Genomic DNA, 21,620 nt, shown 5'->3' with positions numbered 1-21,620 from the left:
ATCATCTGATTTTCAATCTTAAGTTTGCATCTTGTGTGTTCTTTTGATACTAATAGACGTTTTGTTTTTTTGTGATATTTTATGTTGAATTTCATAGCCTTAGTTGATAAACTGGTGAACATTATATCATCTTCATTCTCCATAATCATAACTGCGTCATCTCATAGCATGCTATCTTTATTTGCTTGTTTATCATTGACTAACCTTCTCTATTTTTACTTATTTTATTCATCATCATTTTGGCATTACAACCCTGTGTGGGTCCTAGCCTCCCCAAGAATTTTTTTCCAGTCGTCCCTATCCATCTATTTCTCATGTCTTCATCGATACTATCAAGGAATCTTGTTCTGGGTCTTCCTCTTCTTCTTTGACCAATAGGTCTATCAAGGTCTAACTTATTTTATTACCTCGTCCAATATCAGATGATTTAGTAGGACTAGGTAATAAAACAAGTAAAAAATCTAATCCCAGTTGTTATTTATATAAGAATGTTCAATATTACAAAATACAATTATATGATTCGTCCTCGTTTAAAGCATTTAAATTTAAAACTTCTGTAGGAAACCCGATTAAAACATAACTGATTGCAAGAAACATTTTAACGATGGTATTAACGTTGAAAAATATATAACACACATTATTACTTAAACAGTGTAACTTGGTCCTTGGAAGTACCACAGAAAAGGCAATTCAAATACCAAGTAGAGCTTACGTTACATTAATTATCTAAAATGTTTCTTGCAAACGAATAATGACATAAAACTGTTTGCTAGTTTCAATTTTGTGGAAAATAATGTTGTTCGAAAGTTATAGTAAGGAAATTAAGAAGATGAAACATTAAAAATTTACAGTTGTTAAAAAACGAAAGTTTACAAAAAAAATCTTTATAAAGCATCGTGGCATCAATAATTTTCCGTATATAACGATGTAAATATGCATGTCACTTATTCGAGACATTAATTTTTAGGAGATAACAACTTTTTCTAGCAGAAAACCATTTTTTAGAATATTTCAATATGTTCAGTTTTCAATACTCATTCTTTTACATGGAGTGTTAACTGCCACGGCTTAATAATATATAATAATAACTGCATATTTTTACTGTCATCCTATATTTCCATGTGAAAAAAAAAATTGAAAAAATTTGCTTGATTGTCATTCTATAAGAAACAGGAGATTACAATAAACAAAGAGCTTTTTGAACTTAAAAACCAATCATTTTAGTAATTAAAATATTTATTAATAGAACCTTGATCGAATTTAGCTATTACTTATTGTTGTGCAAAAAATGTTAATGATTATTTTGTTGCTCTAAAAAGATTAAGAGCTTACTAACCTTACGTAAATAGCTGCTGATTGAAATAGTTGGCCAAATCACACAACACAAATGTGTGCTCGTTTAGTAGTAAGTGATGGAATCAGTGCAATTCAAAATTATTTACAGTGCAAGTTTTTACATCCGATTTCATAATAAATTTACTTTAAAACAGGTTTACCGGTAAATTATGACAGGTAGGTATCGTACCATCTTGTCATATTGCGGTGTCGTACTGGTTAAGGAGGTATCTAGAGACCGGAGCAGACCTCTGCTCGTACGCGTTCGAGTCCGGATCAGATCGTAACCTTTATGTTTTTTATATAAAATTAAATAAACAGATAAAAACAGGAAAATATCTAACGGAAGAATTCCTGGTTACAAAAGGCTTGCGACAGGGATGCTGTATCTCACCAACCTTATTCAAGATATATGTTGCAACGGCATTGGAAAGATGGAAAAGAAAGGTGCATAGGATGGGTATAGAGCTTAGTAATGAATGTATATATACACTCCAGTTTGCTGATGACCAGGTAGTGCTAGCGACCGACAGGGAAGACATGCAGTACATGCTTAGAAAACTGATAGAAGAATATAACGACTGGGGAATGAATGTCAATACAACAAAAACCAAATATCTTTGTATTGGAAACGAGTCAGATAACATAGACCTCGAAAACGGACAACATATTTCCTGCTGTCAGAGCTATGACTGCTTGGGTGTTGCCTTTGACAATACAGGAACTGATACACGGGAAATAGAAAAACGAATCACTCAAGAAAAGAAAGTCTTAGGATGTCTCAATGGTATACTGTGGAGTAAAGAAATAACGAAAGGAAGAAAATTTAATATATATGAGACCATGATTAAAACTACTCTTCTTTATGGCGCTGAAACATGGCGAATTAGTGAAAAGAACAAAAAGCGATTAGAAGCAGTAGAGATGGATGCAATGAGAAGATCTTTAGCTATTTCCAGACGAGACCGAATCAGAAATGATGTAATAAAACAACGTATGGGAATAGAAGGAAATATAACTCAGGATATAGAGAAGAAACAATTAAGGTGGTATGGGCATGTTCAACGGATGCCAGCAACAAGACTCCCCAAAAAAGTAGTAGAATGGCAACCGATAGGTCGACGGAAAAGAGGAAGACCTAGATTAGAATGGCAATACGGCGTAAACAAGTCCATGAGGCAAAGAAATTTAACAACAAACGACTGCGAAGATAGGAAGAGATGATGTTTAAGTATCGGACAACGTCGAAAGACGTTCTAAACCGATGTATATATATATATATATATATATATATATATATATATATATATATATATATATATATATAATAAAAAAAGTAAATGGCTAGAGCAATTTTAATAATGGACTCGTCATTTACGTAGAATACGCTTTAACTCTCTGTCAGCGGTAGCTATATTTACCACTGTTGTTAAAGGTTACTTTTCGAACCTAGAACTAGAACTAGACCGTAAGCTAAAGCAGTACTGTTGCAAAGGATCTCTCGTTGAAGCATGTTCATAATTTCTTTAAATTATTCCCTTTAATAAACTATTTTCACGCCGCCCATGCCTGCATACCTTCGTTTTGTTACGCCTTTTTTTAACAAAGAAATAACTTCGCCAAATGTTTCTTCTTCTTTTTATCTTGTTTTGCTACATAAAAATCTTTCCTAATAACAAAGGAAAAAGGACCTATTGTGAAATCTCCGAGCTACCTTCTCAGAAAATCAGAAGAGTTGTTTTTCGTAGAAACTTTACTTTCTATTGGTAAACGCTACGAAAATGAACCCCAATTTCCCGGATATTTAATGTCAATTTCGCGTGGCATCCTTCAGCCAATATCCCCTCCCTATTTTCAACCTTCGCTTGTCTAAGCCCTTCTAAATTCACAATCCGATATTCATTTCCAAGTTGGTTCCTGTGGCAAGCGGTCTTATCTTCGACAATCGGCGGTAAGTGGATTTTCAATTCACCCTTATTTATCTTTACACAGTGAGTCCTATATTAAATATTTTCTCTTTTGTCCAACAGACGTGTTCCACTTCGAAGGAACGAGGTCACTTCTGTTTGCCGATTAACCATTAGCCATTAACGATTAGCCATTAGCCATTAGCCATTATTTAATATTCACCATTCATTGTGCATTATTCATCATTCATCTCTACTACCGATTATTACCTGTGCTATTCCTGTTTGGCTGTTTATCTTCTCGTCTGCCGAAATCAAACCGTAATTCGTTGCTGTAGCTACCTGTTGCCGAGGACCAAGTGTCAAGTGACTTTATTGAAGGCCTAACGCCACTATCTGTATCCACCTGTGGCATATTAATTGTGAGTAGTAAATTTTATTGACTAAAGCTCAACTTTGATACCTAAACCGTAAGAATTTGATTTACAACGTTTAGTTTAGTGACCTTGCTGTTTATGGTTAAACGGAACGAACTATTATGAGTTTGAACCTACGATATAATATATGTATAAATTACGGACCATTTCTTTTATATTAATGTAGGGTATATTTAGGTTAAATTTCATATATAGATTTGAGGTGATCACATTCAATAAAAAAAATTTTTGGTAAACGTTTAAGTGTTCTCAAGGCATAATAATAATTTGTTTGACGAATATTGACTATTATAATGTCCCTTGCTTTCTTCTATCCTTGAGAATACTACGTTATGCAGAATTATTTTCCCAAAAAAAATATTTTTTGTTTTTATTCGATTATAAATTAATCAATCACTTATCTCGTGTCATCTAACTGTGCCGTAAAGATTGTTATAGTGTATTTTTTTATATACCTCAATATAATTTTGTTGACGAACCTTTTGCTTTTTATTTTTATTGTTATGATATGAATATATATTATTGTGCATGGTGTATCTCTTTCAGGCATTTTTACTGATTTATGTTATTTGTTTTATCGTATAATTAGTGTATCTGTGTCGAAATATTGAGTGTGTACCGCACGATCAAGATACCTTTTCTCTCACGGTTTATTTTATTCTCGCGTATCTTAACTGTATCTTATCTTTCTCATTATCGTATTCTCTATGCCTTAAGGTTTCCCTGTTCCTCTAAAAATAGGGTGGTGCCCAAATAACTTTTCTTCTCTTATCTCTTATCTTCTCTTCTAACTTCTTGTCTTTGTGTCGTAAGTACTTCCTTAATTGATCCGTGATATTTGAGCTGTAACAAGAACCCCGACCAAGATACCTCTACCAGACTGAAGCCCGAGCCTAGTACCGTTCTTTGTGTAACCTTCAATCGATCATCCAGAGGGTACACAGAAAAGAATGGCGCCCAATGTGGTAGCTAACAGCAAGAAAATATCGTCCAATGTGGTAGCTAAATGGTAAAAAATAGCACCGCAACGCAGTCTTCAAATATAAGTATCTTCTCTTCTCTCGACTATTTTTTATCTAAACGAGTTTAAAAATGGATTCTTCTGTTATCTCTTATCTCAAGGTAAATCAGATCGATTACGAACTGAAAATCAGAGGTATTAAGTCAAATAGAACTCTTTCCGAAAAAAAATCTATCCTTAAGAAAGCCCTTCAGAAAGCCACTCCGATTATCGATCTAACGGAAAATCCCCTTATCTTTGAAGATGAATCAAGCCAGATCGAAACTATCTTTTCCGAAGTCGAAAATCTTATTTCTGAATTTGAAGGAAACCCTAGTGATTCTGTCTACAAAAGAACAAAGGCCCATTTATTGCATCTTTCCCTAAGACTACAACGTCTAACCCCAGATCCACAGAAACCTGTGGAATCGAATTTTAAAGACGAAGCTATCTCTACCTGCCTTCTGTTAGAAGCAAACCTAGATGATAAAATAATCACTACCGACTCGAATCCTGCATATATACCTTTAACTTCACAAGCTCCTATGCCAGCCATTAACCCTATCGTCCATGTTAATACTCCTGTCAATGTAGGTGATTGGAATATTAAATTTTCCGGTGATCCTAAGCATCTATTTAGTGTCTTGGAAAAAATTCAAAATCTTGCTGAATCGCGTGATATTCCCGATGCGATACTTTTCCGATCTGCCGTGGAATTTTTCTCAGGTAACGCAGCTAAATGGTTTAGCAGCGTTAAATCTAAACTTACCTCTTGGCCACAACTGGTCGAATTACTTAAATTCACATTCCTTCCGCATGGCTATGAAGACGAACTGTGGGATCAGATCAAAAGCCGTAAGCAAAGAAAAAATGAACCTTTCGTTCTGTATCAAGCAGACATACTTAATTTAATAAAGAGATTACCGAGACAGCCCTCCGAAAAAACCATAATCTCTTATATTCGTTCAAATCTCCTACCGGAATATTCTACTATGATAGCCACTAGTACGGTGGATACCGTAGACCAATTATCTTCTCTCATTAATACCGTCGAAATAAATGCTGCCTCAGTTTTCAAACGTGACCCTCCTTCTATTTCTAGCGTAGAAAACCAAAGGGATGCCCAGAGAAACCCTCCGAGACATTTTCAGTCTAGAAACAATTCTTCTAGTAATACCTTTCCCACGAACCGCTCTTCAGGCAAGAATTACGTACCTCCCTTAACTTCTAAGCCAAACTCTTCCACTGCGTGTTGGAATTGCCAAGGCAAAGGACACAGTCACCGTGAATGTCGTCGTCCGAGGAAAATATTTTGTTATCGATGTGGAAAATCTCAAGTTACCTTCCCACAATGTACAAATTGTAATCCTCCAAAAAACTAACGTACGGAATAAATACTATCGGCTATTCTATTCCCAGACATCCCAAAAAGTCCGATATCTCCCGATCCTCCAGTTATTCTTCAAATAGAATTCAGAATAGAAACTCCTACCGCTTTACCGAAAATGAGTGGAAAAATTACCTTACGGAAGTTAGAAACTTCTATCGTCTTCCTTCTCATAATAAAGTCTGTCCCCTTGTGATCTCTAAAAAGACTGATAAAAGACCCTACATATCTGTAAATATCTACAATCAAGATTTTACTGTACTATTGGATACCGGTTGTTCCATTACGTGTGCCGGACAACAAGGTCTCGCTTTTCTTAATCAAAATAAAATTCCAATAAATAAATCCGTTAACTCGACAGTTTCTCTAGCAGACGGTTCCAATAAAAAAGTAACTGGTCTCATAGATTTACCTATTCTTGCCGATAATGTCTTTAGAGTAATTCAATGCCTTGTAGTGCCTTCTTTACCGTGTTCTTTTATCCTTGGAAGTAATTTTGCTGAACAATTTTGTCTCTCAATTGATTTTAATACCAACCAATGGAATACTAAGTCCGACAAACCAAATCATCCTTTTCCTATGGCCAATCCAGAAGCTATCTTCCCGCATCTTTGTTCGTTAGAATCTCTTAGTCCAACCGACCGTACCTTAGCGAACAAAATTATTAATAACTTTAACGAAGTTAGTAGCGCTGAAGGTATAGGCCGCACAAATAAAATTCAAATGACAATAGATACAGGCGACTCAAAACCATTCAAGCGACGTCCTTTCCCTATGTCTCCATATATGTCGAATATCTTAAATAAGGAACTAGATTCAATGCTCCAGCTAGGTGTGATAGAACCCAGTTGTAGTTCTTGGTGTTCACCCGTTTTGTTGGTTAGGAAGAAAAATGACGAATTTCGTTTTTGTTTTGATGGTCGTACTTTAAACGATGTCACTAAACATGACACCTACCCGCTTCCAAATATCGATAGGATCCTCTCTCTTTTACGAGGTGCAAAATTTATCTCGTCTATTGATCTTAAGAAAGCTTTCTGGCAAATCCCCTTGGAAAAATCATCTCGTGAAAAAACTGCTTTCGCCGTAGTAGGTCGAGGGTTATTCCAATTTACCGTTATGCCTTTCGGTTTGTGTAATTCAGCACAAACACAACAACGTCTAGTAGATGCAATTTTCGGACCTGAATTCGAACCCTTTATTTTTTGTTATCTTGACGATATAATAGTATGTTCCCCTACCTTTGAAGAACATATCTCTCTTCTTTCTAAAGTTAAAGAAAAGCTAAAGGACGCAAATCTTACCATTAACGTAGATAAATGCGAGTTCTTCAAAACTTCCCTTAAGTTTCTCGGTTATATCGTTGGTGATAATTCTCTTCGGTCGGACCCCGAAAAAATATCTGCTATGATAACCTATCCCAGACCTACAAACACTACCGAAATTAAACGCTTCATTGGACTTTGCTCTTGGTACCGCCGTTTTATTAAAAATTTCTCTACCCTTGTCTCTCCAATAAACGATCTCCTAAAGGGTAAAGGAAAAGAAAAGAAACAAACCATTACTTGGAATCCTGAAGCTGAAAAGTCTTTTATCTTAATCAAGCAAGCCTTAGTATCTGCCCCCGTACTGGTTCAACCAGATTTTTCGAAACCCTTCGTCGTTCAAGCCGACGCCAGTGATACTGGAGTTGGAGCTGTTTTGACGCAAAAATTAGATGATAGCGAACAAGTTATATGTTACGCTAGTCGATCTCTGACTAAAGCCGAGCGAAATTTCTCTGTCACAGAACGTGAGTGCCTTGCCGTCCTTTTCGCCATTGAAAAATTTCGTCCGTACGTTGAAGGAACCAAGTTCACCGTCATCACTGACCACTATTCCCTTCTCTGGTTGACTACCCTCAAAAATCCCTCCGGTCGTCTTTGTCGTTGGGCCATGCGCCTCAAACAACATAACTTTACTCTTGTTCACCGAAAGGGATCCTGCCATAAAGTACCGGATGCACTCAGTAGAATGCACGAACAAGTCCCTCTGGACGAAACTCCTGTAAGTCCCGAATTAGCTTCTCTCGATGTTGATCTAAATAGAATCGAGCCCTGGTATGATAACTTACGGTCAAAAATTATCGCTAACCCAGATAACTTCCCCCAATGGAAAGTAGAAAATGAATATGTTTATAAGTATGTACCTACCTGTCTACCTTTTAAATCTAACGAAATAGAATGGAAAATTTTAGTACCTTCTCCCCAGAAACACGACGTTCTCAAATCCTGTCATGAACCTCCTACTTGTAGCCATTTAGGCTATTTTAAAACTTTATCCCGGGTCAAAGAGAGATTTTACTGGCCGAAGATGAGGAGAGACGTCCTCAAATACGTTCGTTCTTGCCAAGTCTGTGGAGCACAGAAAGCTCCAAATGTTCCTCAAATGGGTTTAATGGGAAATCAGAAGAAAGCCGAGTTCCCGTGGCAAATAATTGCTATTGATTTTATCGGTCCCCTCACGCGCAGTAAAAAAGGTTTCTCTTGGTTACTCGTCGTGACTGACTGGTTCTCTAAATATACGTTAATACAACCCCTACGCAAAGCTACCGCTCAGAATGTCGCTAACTTCCTAGAAAATAATGTTTTCTTAACTTTCGGTGTTCCCCAACACATCATATGCGACAATGCCTCTAATTTTAATAGCAAAATTCTTAAGAATCTTTGTCATGAATACAGAGTTCAAAAAATCTGGTTCACTGCCGTTTATTCCCCCCAATGCAACTTCGTAGAAAGAAGTAATCGTACCATTTGTACCGCTATTCGCAGCTATATTACCGAACATTCCGAATGGGATAGAGAAATTTTTAAAATTCAACAAGCTATTAATACCGCCCGCCATGAAGTTACTCAACACTCCCCAGCTTTTCTGAATTTTGCCCGCAACGTTCCCTTATTAGGAGATTATTATAATCGTCCCTATGACCAGCTCCAAAATATCGAATTCTCTCCCGGTAACAGAGACGAATATGCCTCTGAAATAACTGGATTGTCAACTGTCTTCAAGGAAGTCCAAACCCACCTATCTAAAGCCTATGAAAGAAATGCCAAATACTATAATCTCCGCAAACGAGATGTTCAATTTTCTGTTGGTGATACCGTGTGGCGCAAAAATATTGTTCTTAGTAGTGCTCCAAAACGTTTCATGTCTAAGCTTGCTCCCAAGTATGTCAAGGGTACAATATCTAAAAAATTCTCTCGTCTGGTGTATCAAATAAAAAACGAAGATGGTACTAATGCTGGACGCTGGCATATAAAAGATTTAAAGCCGTGTTATAGTGACTCTTTTGATTCCGAAGTCTCAGAAAATGAGCAAGAATAACTATTTACCATGCTAGAAATATATATATTATACCTTTTGTAACTGTCGTCTAACGCCCACATCTAACTTTATTGACTAGGAACTTTTACCTCAAATATCTATATATGTTATAATACGTCTGTAGTAAAAACGGTTATTTTACTATTTCCTACTATTTCTTATCTGACACTCATACATACATTGTTGTAACAAGATTCGTGAAAACACCTCTCATGTCTTTCTACCGATGTATCTTACCTGTCCATGTAAATTGATGTTTGTTGAGACCCCTATAATTCATGGTTAGTCTTAATTGCTTTGATTTCTACCTATCTATGTCTTTATTTTTACTTTCGACGTCATGCGATTTACCTTAAATTTTTCGTCCTATCTTATAACACACCTTACCTCATTGCGTTGATAAAATAATCGTTATATAGGCTGTGCTGTAGTCCTTACAAGCGAAGAAATCTTATCGTGTGTTACCTTTATTTAAAAATTTTTACCTTATCTTCAAATAAAAATGGAAGGATATCTTACCTGTTGGAAATATACCTTACCTTCCAACGAAAAATTTACCTTACCTTCAAATGAAAATTGAAGGGTACCTTATCTGTTGAAAATATACCTTATCTTCCAACAAAAATTGGAAAAGATTTACCTTACCTTCAAATGAAAATTGAAGGGTACCTTATCTGTTAGAAACACACCTTACCTTCCAAAGAAAATTGGAAACATATCGTATCTTGAATAAAACTACCTTTTTCCAAATGGAATAATTAAGGACTACCTTATTTAAGAAAAACTAAGATTTTCTTGCCTTGACCTTTTAAAAAGTACAATTGCCTTATACCTTATCTTTACTGATACATTGTTTCTAACAAGACTTCCCCTAAATCCCTAAACACACCGTCCGGCTGTGACATCTCTGTCGTGTTTAGAATTCCCAAATCGTGTAGTACTCTCTTTCCTACTTGGTTTAACTTTTGATATGAGACCCAACATAGAAATAACATCTTCTCTACCCCTTTTCGTCATAGAGATCAGCATCTGCCAGAGATACTAGGCACTGAGGAAGGCTAGGACTGATGTTAGCGGACGTTCGCCAGTTGACTCGCCGAAAATAGTATCTGGATCCTAGTTTCTATTGACCATCTGTGGTAAGAATTCAGTCGTTCTTCAACCGGAATGAGGCCAATTAAATGACTCTCTTAGTGTTAATTTTGGTGCCTAAGAGGTTAGTCCCATCAATACCAGAATAAATACCCTATGTGCACCTGAAAAATTATGTACCATATGTACCCCCTGCTCCTAAACCTCGGGTTTTTGCAACCACATTACTGAAATATAATTTTTAACTCTATTAAATCTCAATCTCTTGTTAATACTGCATAGACTTTTGATAATCATTAAGAGATACTAAGTACGCAAATCCTCATTACAATTCTCCTTGTTAGTTACAAACTCCCTACCTACCTAACCAAAACTTAACATTAGTCTTATTACCTTTATGCCGGGTTACGAAAAACGTTGGCATATTAATCGTCTATTATTACCGCTTATATTTCAATAAGTACCGTTATATGGATTTTTAGCTATCTTCTTACACCACTGAAACTAGGTTAAGTCTATCTTTCTAGTGATGATATCTAAGCAAAATACTCGGACTATCTATTGATACAGTGTTATTTAAACCAAGGTGCCTCACGTTAACAATCTCGCGACGAACTCACTCTCTCGCTCATTGTTTAACGATCTCCATATTGCCTTGTTTGCCTTACGTGTCCTATTTTGCTGTAACAATATCGAGCGGATACCCTCTTATACCTTTTGACACATAAGTGTATATATTAACATAGTTGTATAAAAATATTATATAGGTTAAATAAATTCATTAAGCTTGTACTTTCATACCTTTTGTAAAAATTATAATTATTAAGCATATACCTTTATAACTTTTGTAAAACTTGTAGAATTACTTTTATGTTTTGTCTATTGTGTTAGATAGATACTATTTAGTGTATCGTTTATGTTATGTTATAATGTTACTTGGTCATATTGTACGTATGTGTTATCGTAGTAACGTAAACTTTCCTTGTTTTTCTCAACTTGTCTTTACGATAGTTCTCCCATGCTTCCTTGTTTCACAGTTCCGATGCAAACTCAGTACACCCAGTTTACATCGTGGAAAGGGCTGTGAAGCATGTTCATAATTTCTTTAAATTATTCCCTTTAATAAACTATTTTCACGCCGCCCATGCCTGCATACCTTCGTTTTGTTACGCCTTTTTTTAACAAAGAAATAACTTCGCCAAATGTTTCTTCTTCTTTTTATCTTGTTTTGCTACATAAAAATCTTTCCTAATAACAAAGGAAAAAGGACCTATTGTGAAATCTCCGAGCTACCTTCTCAGAAAATCAGAAGAGTTGTTTTTCGTAGAAACTTTACTTTCTATTGGTAAACGCTACGAAAATGAACCCCAATTTCCCGGATATTTAATGTCAATTTCGCGTGGCATCCTTCAGCCAATATCCCCTCCCTATTTTCAACCTTCGCTTGTCTAAGCCCTTCTAAATTCACAATCCGATATTCATTTCCAAGTTGGTTCCTGTGGCAAGCGGTCTTATCTTCGACAATCGGCGGTAAGTGGATTTTCAATTCACCCTTATTTATCTTTACACAGTGAGTCCTATATTAAATATTTTCTCTTTTGTCCAACAGACGTGTTCCACTTCGAAGGAACGAGGTCACTTCTGTTTGCCGATTAACCATTAGCCATTAACGATTAGCCATTAGCCATTAGCCATTATTTAATATTCACCATTCATTGTGCATTATTCATCATTCATCTCTACTACCGATTATTACCTGTGCTATTCCTGTTTGGCTGTTTATCTTCTCGTCTGCCGAAATCAAACCGTAATTCGTTGCTGTAGCTACCTGTTGCCGAGGACCAAGTGTCAAGTGACTTTATTGAAGGCCTAACGCCACTATCTGTATCCACCTGTGGCATATTAATTGTGAGTAGTAAATTTTATTGACTAAAGCTCAACTTTGATACCTAAACCGTAAGAATTTGATTTACAACGTTTAGTTTAGTGACCTTGCTGTTTATGGTTAAACGGAACGAACTATTATGAGTTTGAACCTACGATATAATATATGTATAAATTACGGACCATTTCTTTTATATTAATGTAGGGTATATTTAGGTTAAATTTCATATATAGATTTGAGGTGATCACATTCAATAAAAAAAATTTTTGGTAAACGTTTAAGTGTTCTCAAGGCATAATAATAATTTGTTTGACGAATATTGACTATTATAATGTCCCTTGCTTTCTTCTATCCTTGAGAATACTACGTTATGCAGAATTATTTTCCCAAAAAAAATATTTTTTGTTTTTATTCGATTATAAATTAATCAATCACTTATCTCGTGTCATCTAACTGTGCCGTAAAGATTGTTATAGTGTATTTTTTTATATACCTCAATATAATTTTGTTGACGAACCTTTTGCTTTTTATTTTTATTGTTATGATATGAATATATATTATTGTGCATGGTGTATCTCTTTCAGGCATTTTTACTGATTTATGTTATTTGTTTTATCGTATAATTAGTGTATCTGTGTCGAAATATTGAGTGTGTACCGCACGATCAAGATACCTTTTCTCTCACGGTTTATTTTATTCTCGCGTATCTTAACTGTATCTTATCTTTCTCATTATCGTATTCTCTATGCCTTAAGGTTTCCCTGTTCCTCTAAAAATAGGGTGGTGCCCAAATAACTTTTCTTCTCTTATCTCTTATCTTCTCTTCTAACTTCTTGTCTTTGTGTCGTAAGTACTTCCTTAATTGATCCGTGATATTTGAGCTGTAACAAGAACCCCGACCAAGATACCTCTACCAGACTGAAGCCCGAGCCTAGTACCGTTCTTTGTGTAACCTTCAATCGATCATCCAGAGGGTACATCGTGAAATGTGAAACCACACGACACGTGTATGCCTGCACCAATCCGAAGATCGTTGAGCGGTAAAGATGCTACCAGTAAGCATTTGTGTAGGGTACTTTACCTGTGTTATTGTTTTCTAGTTTTTCATTAATTTATTCATTGAAATGTGGGATAATAAAAATTGTAGTGGTGTAAAAGATAGCGTGAAAAACATTTTGCCATAATAAAAAGTAAGTGTTCTTGATTTCTAAAAGTTATTTCAATCTATTCAATGTTGCCAATACATCTAAAGTATTTTTTTACAAATTTGACAATTATTTTTCATGAATACAATAGCAAATTGAGGAACTACATGTTGTATGAATGTTAGTGTTGGTTTTTTATCATATGAAAATGAGATACCTATCTGTTTTGTTTTTACAAAAAGATGTTCTGGGTGAATATTGAGAGAAACGTGTTTTTCTACATACAGACGATGGCAACTTCAGGACAACTGCATACCTGAGCACATCACTTGATCTAATTCAAGCTCAAATATTGCTTTAATATGAATCATACCTGAATATCATCAACAAACTCATTCAACTTTGAATTTCCCAGGTAGCGGTGATGAAGATTCTGACGATTCAGTTTGAGATCCAAATTATTCTGCCGAAGTGATCTGTATTAAGACACGACCTACACTTACTCATCTGGCAGTGACATATGGCAGAACTAAATAATAACAAGGCACATGTGGCTGTTTAATCTTACATCATCAATTTAAGTGGTCCAAAGAGACAAATCTAAAATCAAAGGCACTCACCGTAGATGTGCTAACTACAGTTCAAATAAGAAATGAAAAGAACCAATCTCATTTGCCAAAAATGTAGTGTGGCATTATGCAAAAAATGTTTTCCTATATATCATCAAATATTAAATGAAGTTTGAAATAAATATTTTTCTCTTTTACAACTTTTCTTTTAGAGTGTAGATGTAGCGGTAGAAATCTTTACCAGTGTTGATAAATACTGAAATGTACACTGGTAGCAATATTTACCACCACATAAAAGAAAAAATTTAAGATAAATTTTGTTTCCTTTTATCAGGTAACTTGCTACTTTCATTGCAGTAACATTTGCCAATTCTTATAGTTCGAATATAGCAAGCCAATATCCGCTTGATATTTTGTTGGAAATATGTGGAGAGGATCTTCGTAATGTATGCTCGTAATTGTCGACGAGTTATGCTCAGCAAAATGACAAAAAGTTTAATTTGTCACTGAATAAGCTAAAATTGGTATGCTAATTATCATGGGCTTCAACCACTTGTCAAGTTTACGTTTGTATTGGTCGACGGATCCAAATTTCCATTCAGATAGAATATCTAGTACTATGCCTATGAAAAGGTTTTTAAAAATTCTATGATATTTGCATATTAGTAATAACCAGGACAAGTATTACAAGGTAAAACCTTTGATTTCCTATTTGAAGGAAAAATTTCAGAAAGCATATACCTACTTAGTCCAAGTAGAAATTATTTCACATACATATGACTGACAGTTGTCTAACTTACTTCTATTTGTTTCAGGGCGGTCACCTTTCTCATATACTCCTACTCCTTACTTGGCACTTATACGATAAGTATGGATAGTAATCTGAATTTTATATTTTTAATGCTGATTGGGTGGATGTTCAGCTTTTCGATTTCCCCCTTTACTGCTTCGGTTCTATATTTGAGGTCAATACTTTCGTGACATTGTAAGGTTGGTTTCTTCTTTATCGGCTGGTGCAGTAGTCATAATCCTGTGGAGCATCTTCTTTTTATCATCCACCGGGGTGGTGGCAGAACGGGAAAAGAGCAGGGAATATAATAAAAACTTATTCATAGTTTATATAGATTTTCAAAAAGCGTTTGACAGAGTTTAACATGGTAAACTCATACATGCATTGAAACACATACACCATCTATACTACAATCAAACAGCGGTTTGTAAGGGTGGAAGATAGTGAGACAAATCAAATAGAAATTAAAAGAGGAGTTAGACAGGGATGTGTGCTGTCGCCACAATTATTTAATGTGTCCTTCCAACTAATATTTCAGGAGGCACTATGGGAAAGATCTGAAGGTGTAAGAATTGGAGGGAACATCATTAATAACATAAGATTTGCAGACGACACCACAATCATGGCAGAAAATATAGAAGATTTATAAATTCTAATAGAAATTGTTAACAGAGAACGCAAAAACATGGGACTAACAATGAATATAGATAAAAAAATGCATGGTGATCTCGAAAACCCTTGTTGACAACATACATCTGACATTGGAGGATAAACCAGTCGAGAGGGTCGACAAGTATAAATATCTCGGAGCAAAACTCACAGTTAGGTCAAGATCAGGAAATAAAGGTCAGAATTAAAAGAGCTTGAAAAGAATTTATACAATACAAGTTAATGTTTACAAACAAGAAATTGAGTATGGTTATGAGATTGAGGTTCGTCGAATGTTATGTATGGTCGCAACTGCTATATGGGGTAGCTTGGATTCTGAAAGCCCAATCCGTAAAAAAATTGGAAGTATTCGAAAAGTTGAACCGCAAAAGCCTCAAATGAAGAAGTGTTAAGACGAATTGGGAAAGTTAAAAAGCTCATGTAACACAATGAAAATAAGAAAAACATCGTATCTGGGCCACATACTTCGAAACGATAAATACTCTCTTCTGCACGTCATCATCCAAAGAAAAGTAGAGGGAAGAGAAGACTTGGGAAGAAGAAATCCTGGCTGAGAAATAGCTGAGATTGCAGCTACTGCTATATGGGGTAGCTTGGATTCTGAAAGCCCAATCCGTAAAAAAATTGGAGGTATTCGAAAAGTTGAACTGCAAAAGTCTCAAATGAAGAAGTGTTAAGACGAATTGGGCAAGTTAAAAAGCTCATGTAACACAATTAAAATAAGAAAAGTAGTAGAGGGAAGAGAAGGCTTGGGAAGAAGAAATCCTGGCTGAGAAATAGCTGAGATTGGATTAACAAATATTTCACGTTGCAAAAGATAGGAAAGCGTTTAAAGAAGTGATCGCCAACCTTCGTTAGAAGACGGCACAATAAGTAGAAGAAGGTGATGGCAGTCAAATTAACTTTTACCTTTGCTCCTGTTGTCCCTTTCCCTTTTTCTTAAATGTTTCGTTTCGATGATAGGTGTGATTTTTCCATGCATTTTGGTCAGTGATGATTTCGTCCAGTGCTTGGGAGAAGTCCCCAATGTCTGGAAATTTCTGGAGTGCATATCCCTGGTGTTTCGGGAAACTTCAACTTGGTTTGTGCTGTTCCGCATGACGTGTCGACAGTTGTCTGCGTTTTCCTATATTTTGTTTTGTTTGAGTTTGCTTGTTGGTATTCTTCTTTTTACAGTTCAGTAAATGATTTTTATTGCCGCTTTCATTGCTAGATTTTTTTCGGATTGTGTTCCTCTTCTTCTGCTAGTTCCTTGTTCTTTGTCATGATATAATCATTGTTCTTCTTCCGGTATTTCTCTCAGGTATAACTCTCTATTCCCGAATACAAGCTAATTATGATAGTCATCTGCTGCTCATGCTATGCGTATCGCTCACTTACTCTCCTCCTTGACAGCCGTTAGTAGAGTGGCATTATTATTGTTGCATATGGTAAAATTAAAAAACACGCAAAGAAAACGCAAAGCTTTATTTAATAATCCACAACTTTGAAGCGAATCGAAATATCTAAATGAAATAAAAACGTTTACAGATTGGTCCAAGTTTACATATGGAACAGTTTTGAGTTGCAATCAAAAACTGTATTTTACCACAGGATAGCTTAAACCTGAGTGGTTTAAATATAATTTTATTTTTCTTCTTATAACGTGTATAAATCCGGCATTATTTGGCAATCTGAATGACATCAATTAAGCATCTAGCATGATATAAATTCTGTTTGTCCGAAGAATTTCAAAATTAAAAGTTATTTAAGGAAAAAATAGTAAAATTGGTCGTTTTTTATGCACTTGGGATGCACAGGAAACATATATGTTTTCTGTGCATCCGACTTAGTGAAAATAAGTAAACACCGTTATAGTAGTGCACAAAAACTGTAAGCACTATCCTTTTTCTAGTTTTACATTAAATAATGTTTAAATAATAAAGTACATGGTTTTCAAGTTAAAAGTCAAGAAAAAGAAAAAACTAATTTGTTTTATTGTAACTCCAATCTTTTTTATCAGGATCCCTAAAAAATCAAAAGAACAAATGTTCATAACCCAAACTTATTCATATTATTTGTATAAGCTTGTAGGATTATTTGTAATTGCATTTAAATTTTAAATAGATAGTAAATTAATGTCATACAATTTGAATTATATAATATTAGAAAATCTGTAAAGCTACTGAAACTAGTCATTCGAAAATACATAACAATTATTATAAATGCATCATGCCCTAATTTCTAAAATTATTTTTAGCAAGACAAAATATAATTGTGGTATATGAAGTAAAAACACAAAGCACAAATAAAAATCTGCAAACAAAAAAACTGCCAAACAAAAAATTAAGCACACATAAAATAAGCGACATGTAAACCAGCAACGATATAATATTTCTAATGATTTTTACCCATGGCGATAACTCAGGGAAAATGGAATGTTTTAGGACATACAAAGGAAAGAAGGAGACTATTTTTTGGTATTATCCCAGTGATTTTAGCACAGCTATGAGGCGAGCACATGTAAATGTATGAGGTATGTTTACTTCTCGCATTTATCAACAATACCTAAATATTTACTGTCTTTTAATAAATTTTATATTTTGGAATAATTATTGTGGTCAGTTAGTTCATCTGTCATAGATTTAGCTGTACACGAAAACGTTTTTTTTTTGGCTAATTTTGCATGTCTAAACGCACAATAAATTTGTGAACTGCCTACGAGGTATAATGTGTTACTACATCAAAAAAATAATGGCATGAAACAGAAAAATCATGATCGTTGAGCTAATATATAACATACTCTTTTATAGCAAATAAAAATATATGTTAATATAACGTAATAAACAAAAGTAAAAATTAACAAAATAATAATAAAAATGTTATCTAAAAAGTTATATGGAACTCCGTGAATGATACTATGACAGGTGAAGTAGCTAAAAGTCCATTTTAGAGACTATGCTGTTAACATGCATGATGTACGAAAGAGTGTAAACATGACCTCGAAATTTATGAATGTTGTTAGACACAGGGTTATGTGCCAAATGAGTGCTATGGTGAGGATGACCGCGATCTCAAATCCTCAGAATAAGCATTGTAAAAAGAGATAATTTAAATTCCGGTACCTTCTCAATTATTTCAAAAAGTCTATGAAGTGTCTGTCGACTAGTTTTTAGGTAGTTTAATATTTTAGTATTAATTGTAAACTGTGTCTAAAAATGGTGAGTAGTAAATTGACCAATAAACAACATAAATTCACACTCCTTAAAAGGCATGGGGAGAGATATATCCAAATATTTTGATGTTTATATATCATGGAGCCTAGTAGGCCCATGACGTGATTGACCATTGTTCTACTTCCCTTCTTGTCCATTGCTATCCTCCAATTTGTGACATTGAGTATTTTTAGATCATCTTCTACATCCATTTCCCATCTTGTTCTGGCCCGAATTTTTCTAATTCTTTAATTATCCATATCACTTCCTGTTTGCTTTTTGCTACTATTGCTATATCATCAGACAACGCCAGACATTGATGCTTTTTATGATATATAATTTCTTGTCTATTTATATTGGCTTCCCACAGCACGTTTTCCAGGAGACTAAAGAGACTAGATAAGTGGACCACCTTGCCTTACCCCTACATTTACTAGAAAGTTGTCTTGATATTTCATTATTTACTTTTACTGGGTTTTCAGTTCTTCGTAGTGTTATTTGTATCATTCTAACAATTTTTCTGCTTATTTCTAGTTCTTTAAGTGATTTAAACAGTTCATTCCTTTTTTACTTTATCAAATGCTTATTTAAAGTCTATAAATAATGTCATGGTGGGTTTTTGGTATTGGTAGCTTTCCTCTAGTATCTCTTTCAGCAATAAAATCTTTTATATTGTCCTTTTTACTTGTCTAAAACCGATTTTTCTTCGATTTGTTTTATACCGAAAATGGCATCCGCTACCGATCTACCTATTCTAAAATCTTGTGTGTTTCTCTATTACTTATGTGTGCGTCCAGTTTCTCTATCAAATTATTAGATAGTCACTAATAGATGAATCACTATTCATTTCATAATGACAAAAGAATAATACTGAAAAGAGCTGTTTTATTACACTTCTTTCATAATGTAATCACATCTTAACCAAGTAACAAATAATTCTTGTAAATTTAGTTTCGGTTAGTTGATTCCCATAATGTACTCATCAGTTATGTACTAGTTCTATCTCTTATACATTTACATAAACGTCAATTCCCTTTTTAACTGTCTGCACAAATGCTTTTGAAAATCTAGATCTTTCACAAAAAGTTTATATAGTTGACTGAGTAATAAATACCCAGTGATTTTATGCTACATTTGAACAAAATGAAACTACTAGCTTTTGTGTTCTATTTACCACCTAAACATTGATCACTTCCTTAGTTTTATAGTTCTTTAGAAAAAAACTGAGAAGGCGATGTCAGATATATTGCGAAAAAAGCAGCAGGGAGAGAAAATGAGGTAATTCTGAAGATTTTTCCTTCGTGGGGTGTTCTGATAGATAACAGAGGTGCCCCTAGCTTGCCAACGGAGACAATGACTTACCAGGCTGAAGGTGTGGGGGAGGAGCACGGCCCCTATCTGCGCCATTGTAGGCTAATGGTATACCCGTCTGATCGTAACAGTACTGGGAGTCTTGGTGGTAACTCATCATTGGGGGGACAGGGTGCGGATGGGGAGGAACGGGAGAATAAAGGTGGGGATGGTGGTCCCTGCCTGTGTACGGCCCACCTGTAACACACGCCACCCTCTCAATTCATGGTGTTCTCTGTTTTATCTCCTCTCTTATATACCCTATTCTACCAGGCGGTTATTCAAAATTATCTTTACATGTTACATTTCATTCATCTTTTTTTAGGCTCCTTGAACAATTTAAACATTTTATAAATATTGCAAAATGTTCATTGTTGGTGACGGTTTTATTTAATTTTAGATGAAACTTAAAATCTTATAAATATATTGAATAACTTGAATAACAATAACATGTAAGGAAATAAAATATATGTAACCGCCTCGACCAGTAATTATGGAAGCTTAATTATTTCACTCTAAGTTTGTATCTAATATGACTAAATTTTATTATATTCCCCAATTAAATCACTTCTACTGTAAAAAGTGCTATAAAAATTCATAAAAGTGACTACTTTTTATTTTCAATTGAGGAAAATAACTGCATAAAATTTCTACCATGCATAATCATAGTAACAATTTAATGTCCTAAAGAATTTGTTTCCTACGAATGCATGGGTAGCAAGTTCAAACCATGCTAATAAACAACTGGTAAAGAGAGAAGAATCTAAATGGTACATTTTTCTAATACAGTTCTTGTGAAGATTCAAAATATGTATATTACCATACTATAAAATCATAATGATGTGAATCGTTAACGTGACAATATACTCTTAAGGGCTATCGCTTTTCTAAATACTCACCGGATAAATCAGTACTCAAAAACATCTGTCACAACACTGAGAGCATACATCTATTATTATGGCCAAGTTTGCTTAAAATCACAGTTGAAGAAAACTATTTTGTGGACTAGGAAATCGTGTAACTAGTGCGAAATACTTGGAAGCGCAATCCATTAAGCATGAATATGTTATGGAAAGACAAGTAAAAACGATGCTAGATATATAGTCACCATTTTCCGAAGAAATTCTCTAATTCTTAAACATAGATATTTCACTGCTAGTTAGATTACTGCCTTTTAAGATACCCTCTTAAGAAACCAAAACAGATGGTAAGAAATACTTGTTTTGCTAAAGCAACTGATGGTTAAAATACATATTGGACGAATTCAGGAAGTTCTAACTCGGTGCATATAGAACTCCTAGGAAGCTAATCCTAAGAATACTACATCCAGTGAAAATATTTCCGTTATATTCTTCTTAATAATCACCCGAAATTCTCGTAGGAAATAGCCCAAAAATTTGCTTGTAGAAAATATGAAATATAGAAGATATTCTAGAGATTCTACATAGATATAGAAGATATGATTGTTCCATTCTTTTTTGTATTTAGTTTATACCC

General features: G+C 34.7%; 2 protein-coding genes across 6 annotated transcripts in view; one reads left to right on the top strand and one right to left on the bottom strand.

Moving 5' to 3' along the window:
• Window positions 1–21,620, bottom strand: part of tai (basic helix-loop-helix family member taiman) — a 265,687-nt gene that overhangs the window by 19,376 nt on the left and 224,691 nt on the right. For 4 of the 5 annotated variants that reach the window (XM_072532815.1, XM_072532816.1, XM_072532817.1 and 1 more), the window contains one exon: window positions 20,136–20,321. The exons of the other annotated variant lie outside the window; for it this stretch is intronic. In XM_072532815.1, coding sequence (XP_072388916.1) covers window positions 20,136–20,321 — 186 coding nt within the window. The remainder of the gene's footprint in view (window positions 1–20,135; window positions 20,322–21,620) is intronic. 5 annotated transcript variants of the gene reach the window in all.
• Window positions 2,919–7,296, top strand: LOC140441865 (uncharacterized). The gene is made up of 2 exons (XM_072532822.1): window positions 2,919–3,286; window positions 3,366–7,296. Exon 2 carries the CDS (start codon window positions 4,772–4,774, stop codon window positions 6,059–6,061), a length of 1,290 nt encoding a protein of 429 aa, XP_072388923.1. The 5' UTR covers window positions 2,919–3,286; window positions 3,366–4,771; the 3' UTR covers window positions 6,062–7,296.

Source organism: Diabrotica undecimpunctata, chromosome 5 (assembly GCF_040954645.1).
Source record: "Diabrotica undecimpunctata isolate CICGRU chromosome 5, icDiaUnde3, whole genome shotgun sequence".
In the NCBI taxonomy this organism is placed as follows: domain Eukaryota; kingdom Metazoa; phylum Arthropoda; class Insecta; order Coleoptera; family Chrysomelidae; genus Diabrotica; species Diabrotica undecimpunctata.
This window is presented reverse-complemented; position numbering and strand designations above follow the sequence as displayed.

Bases quoted from the DNA above. Each gene is read 5' to 3' on its own strand.
- LOC140441865 (XM_072532822.1), top strand. From the start codon at position 4,772: ATGGATTCTTCTGTTATCTCTTATCTCAAGGTAAATCAGATCGATTAC.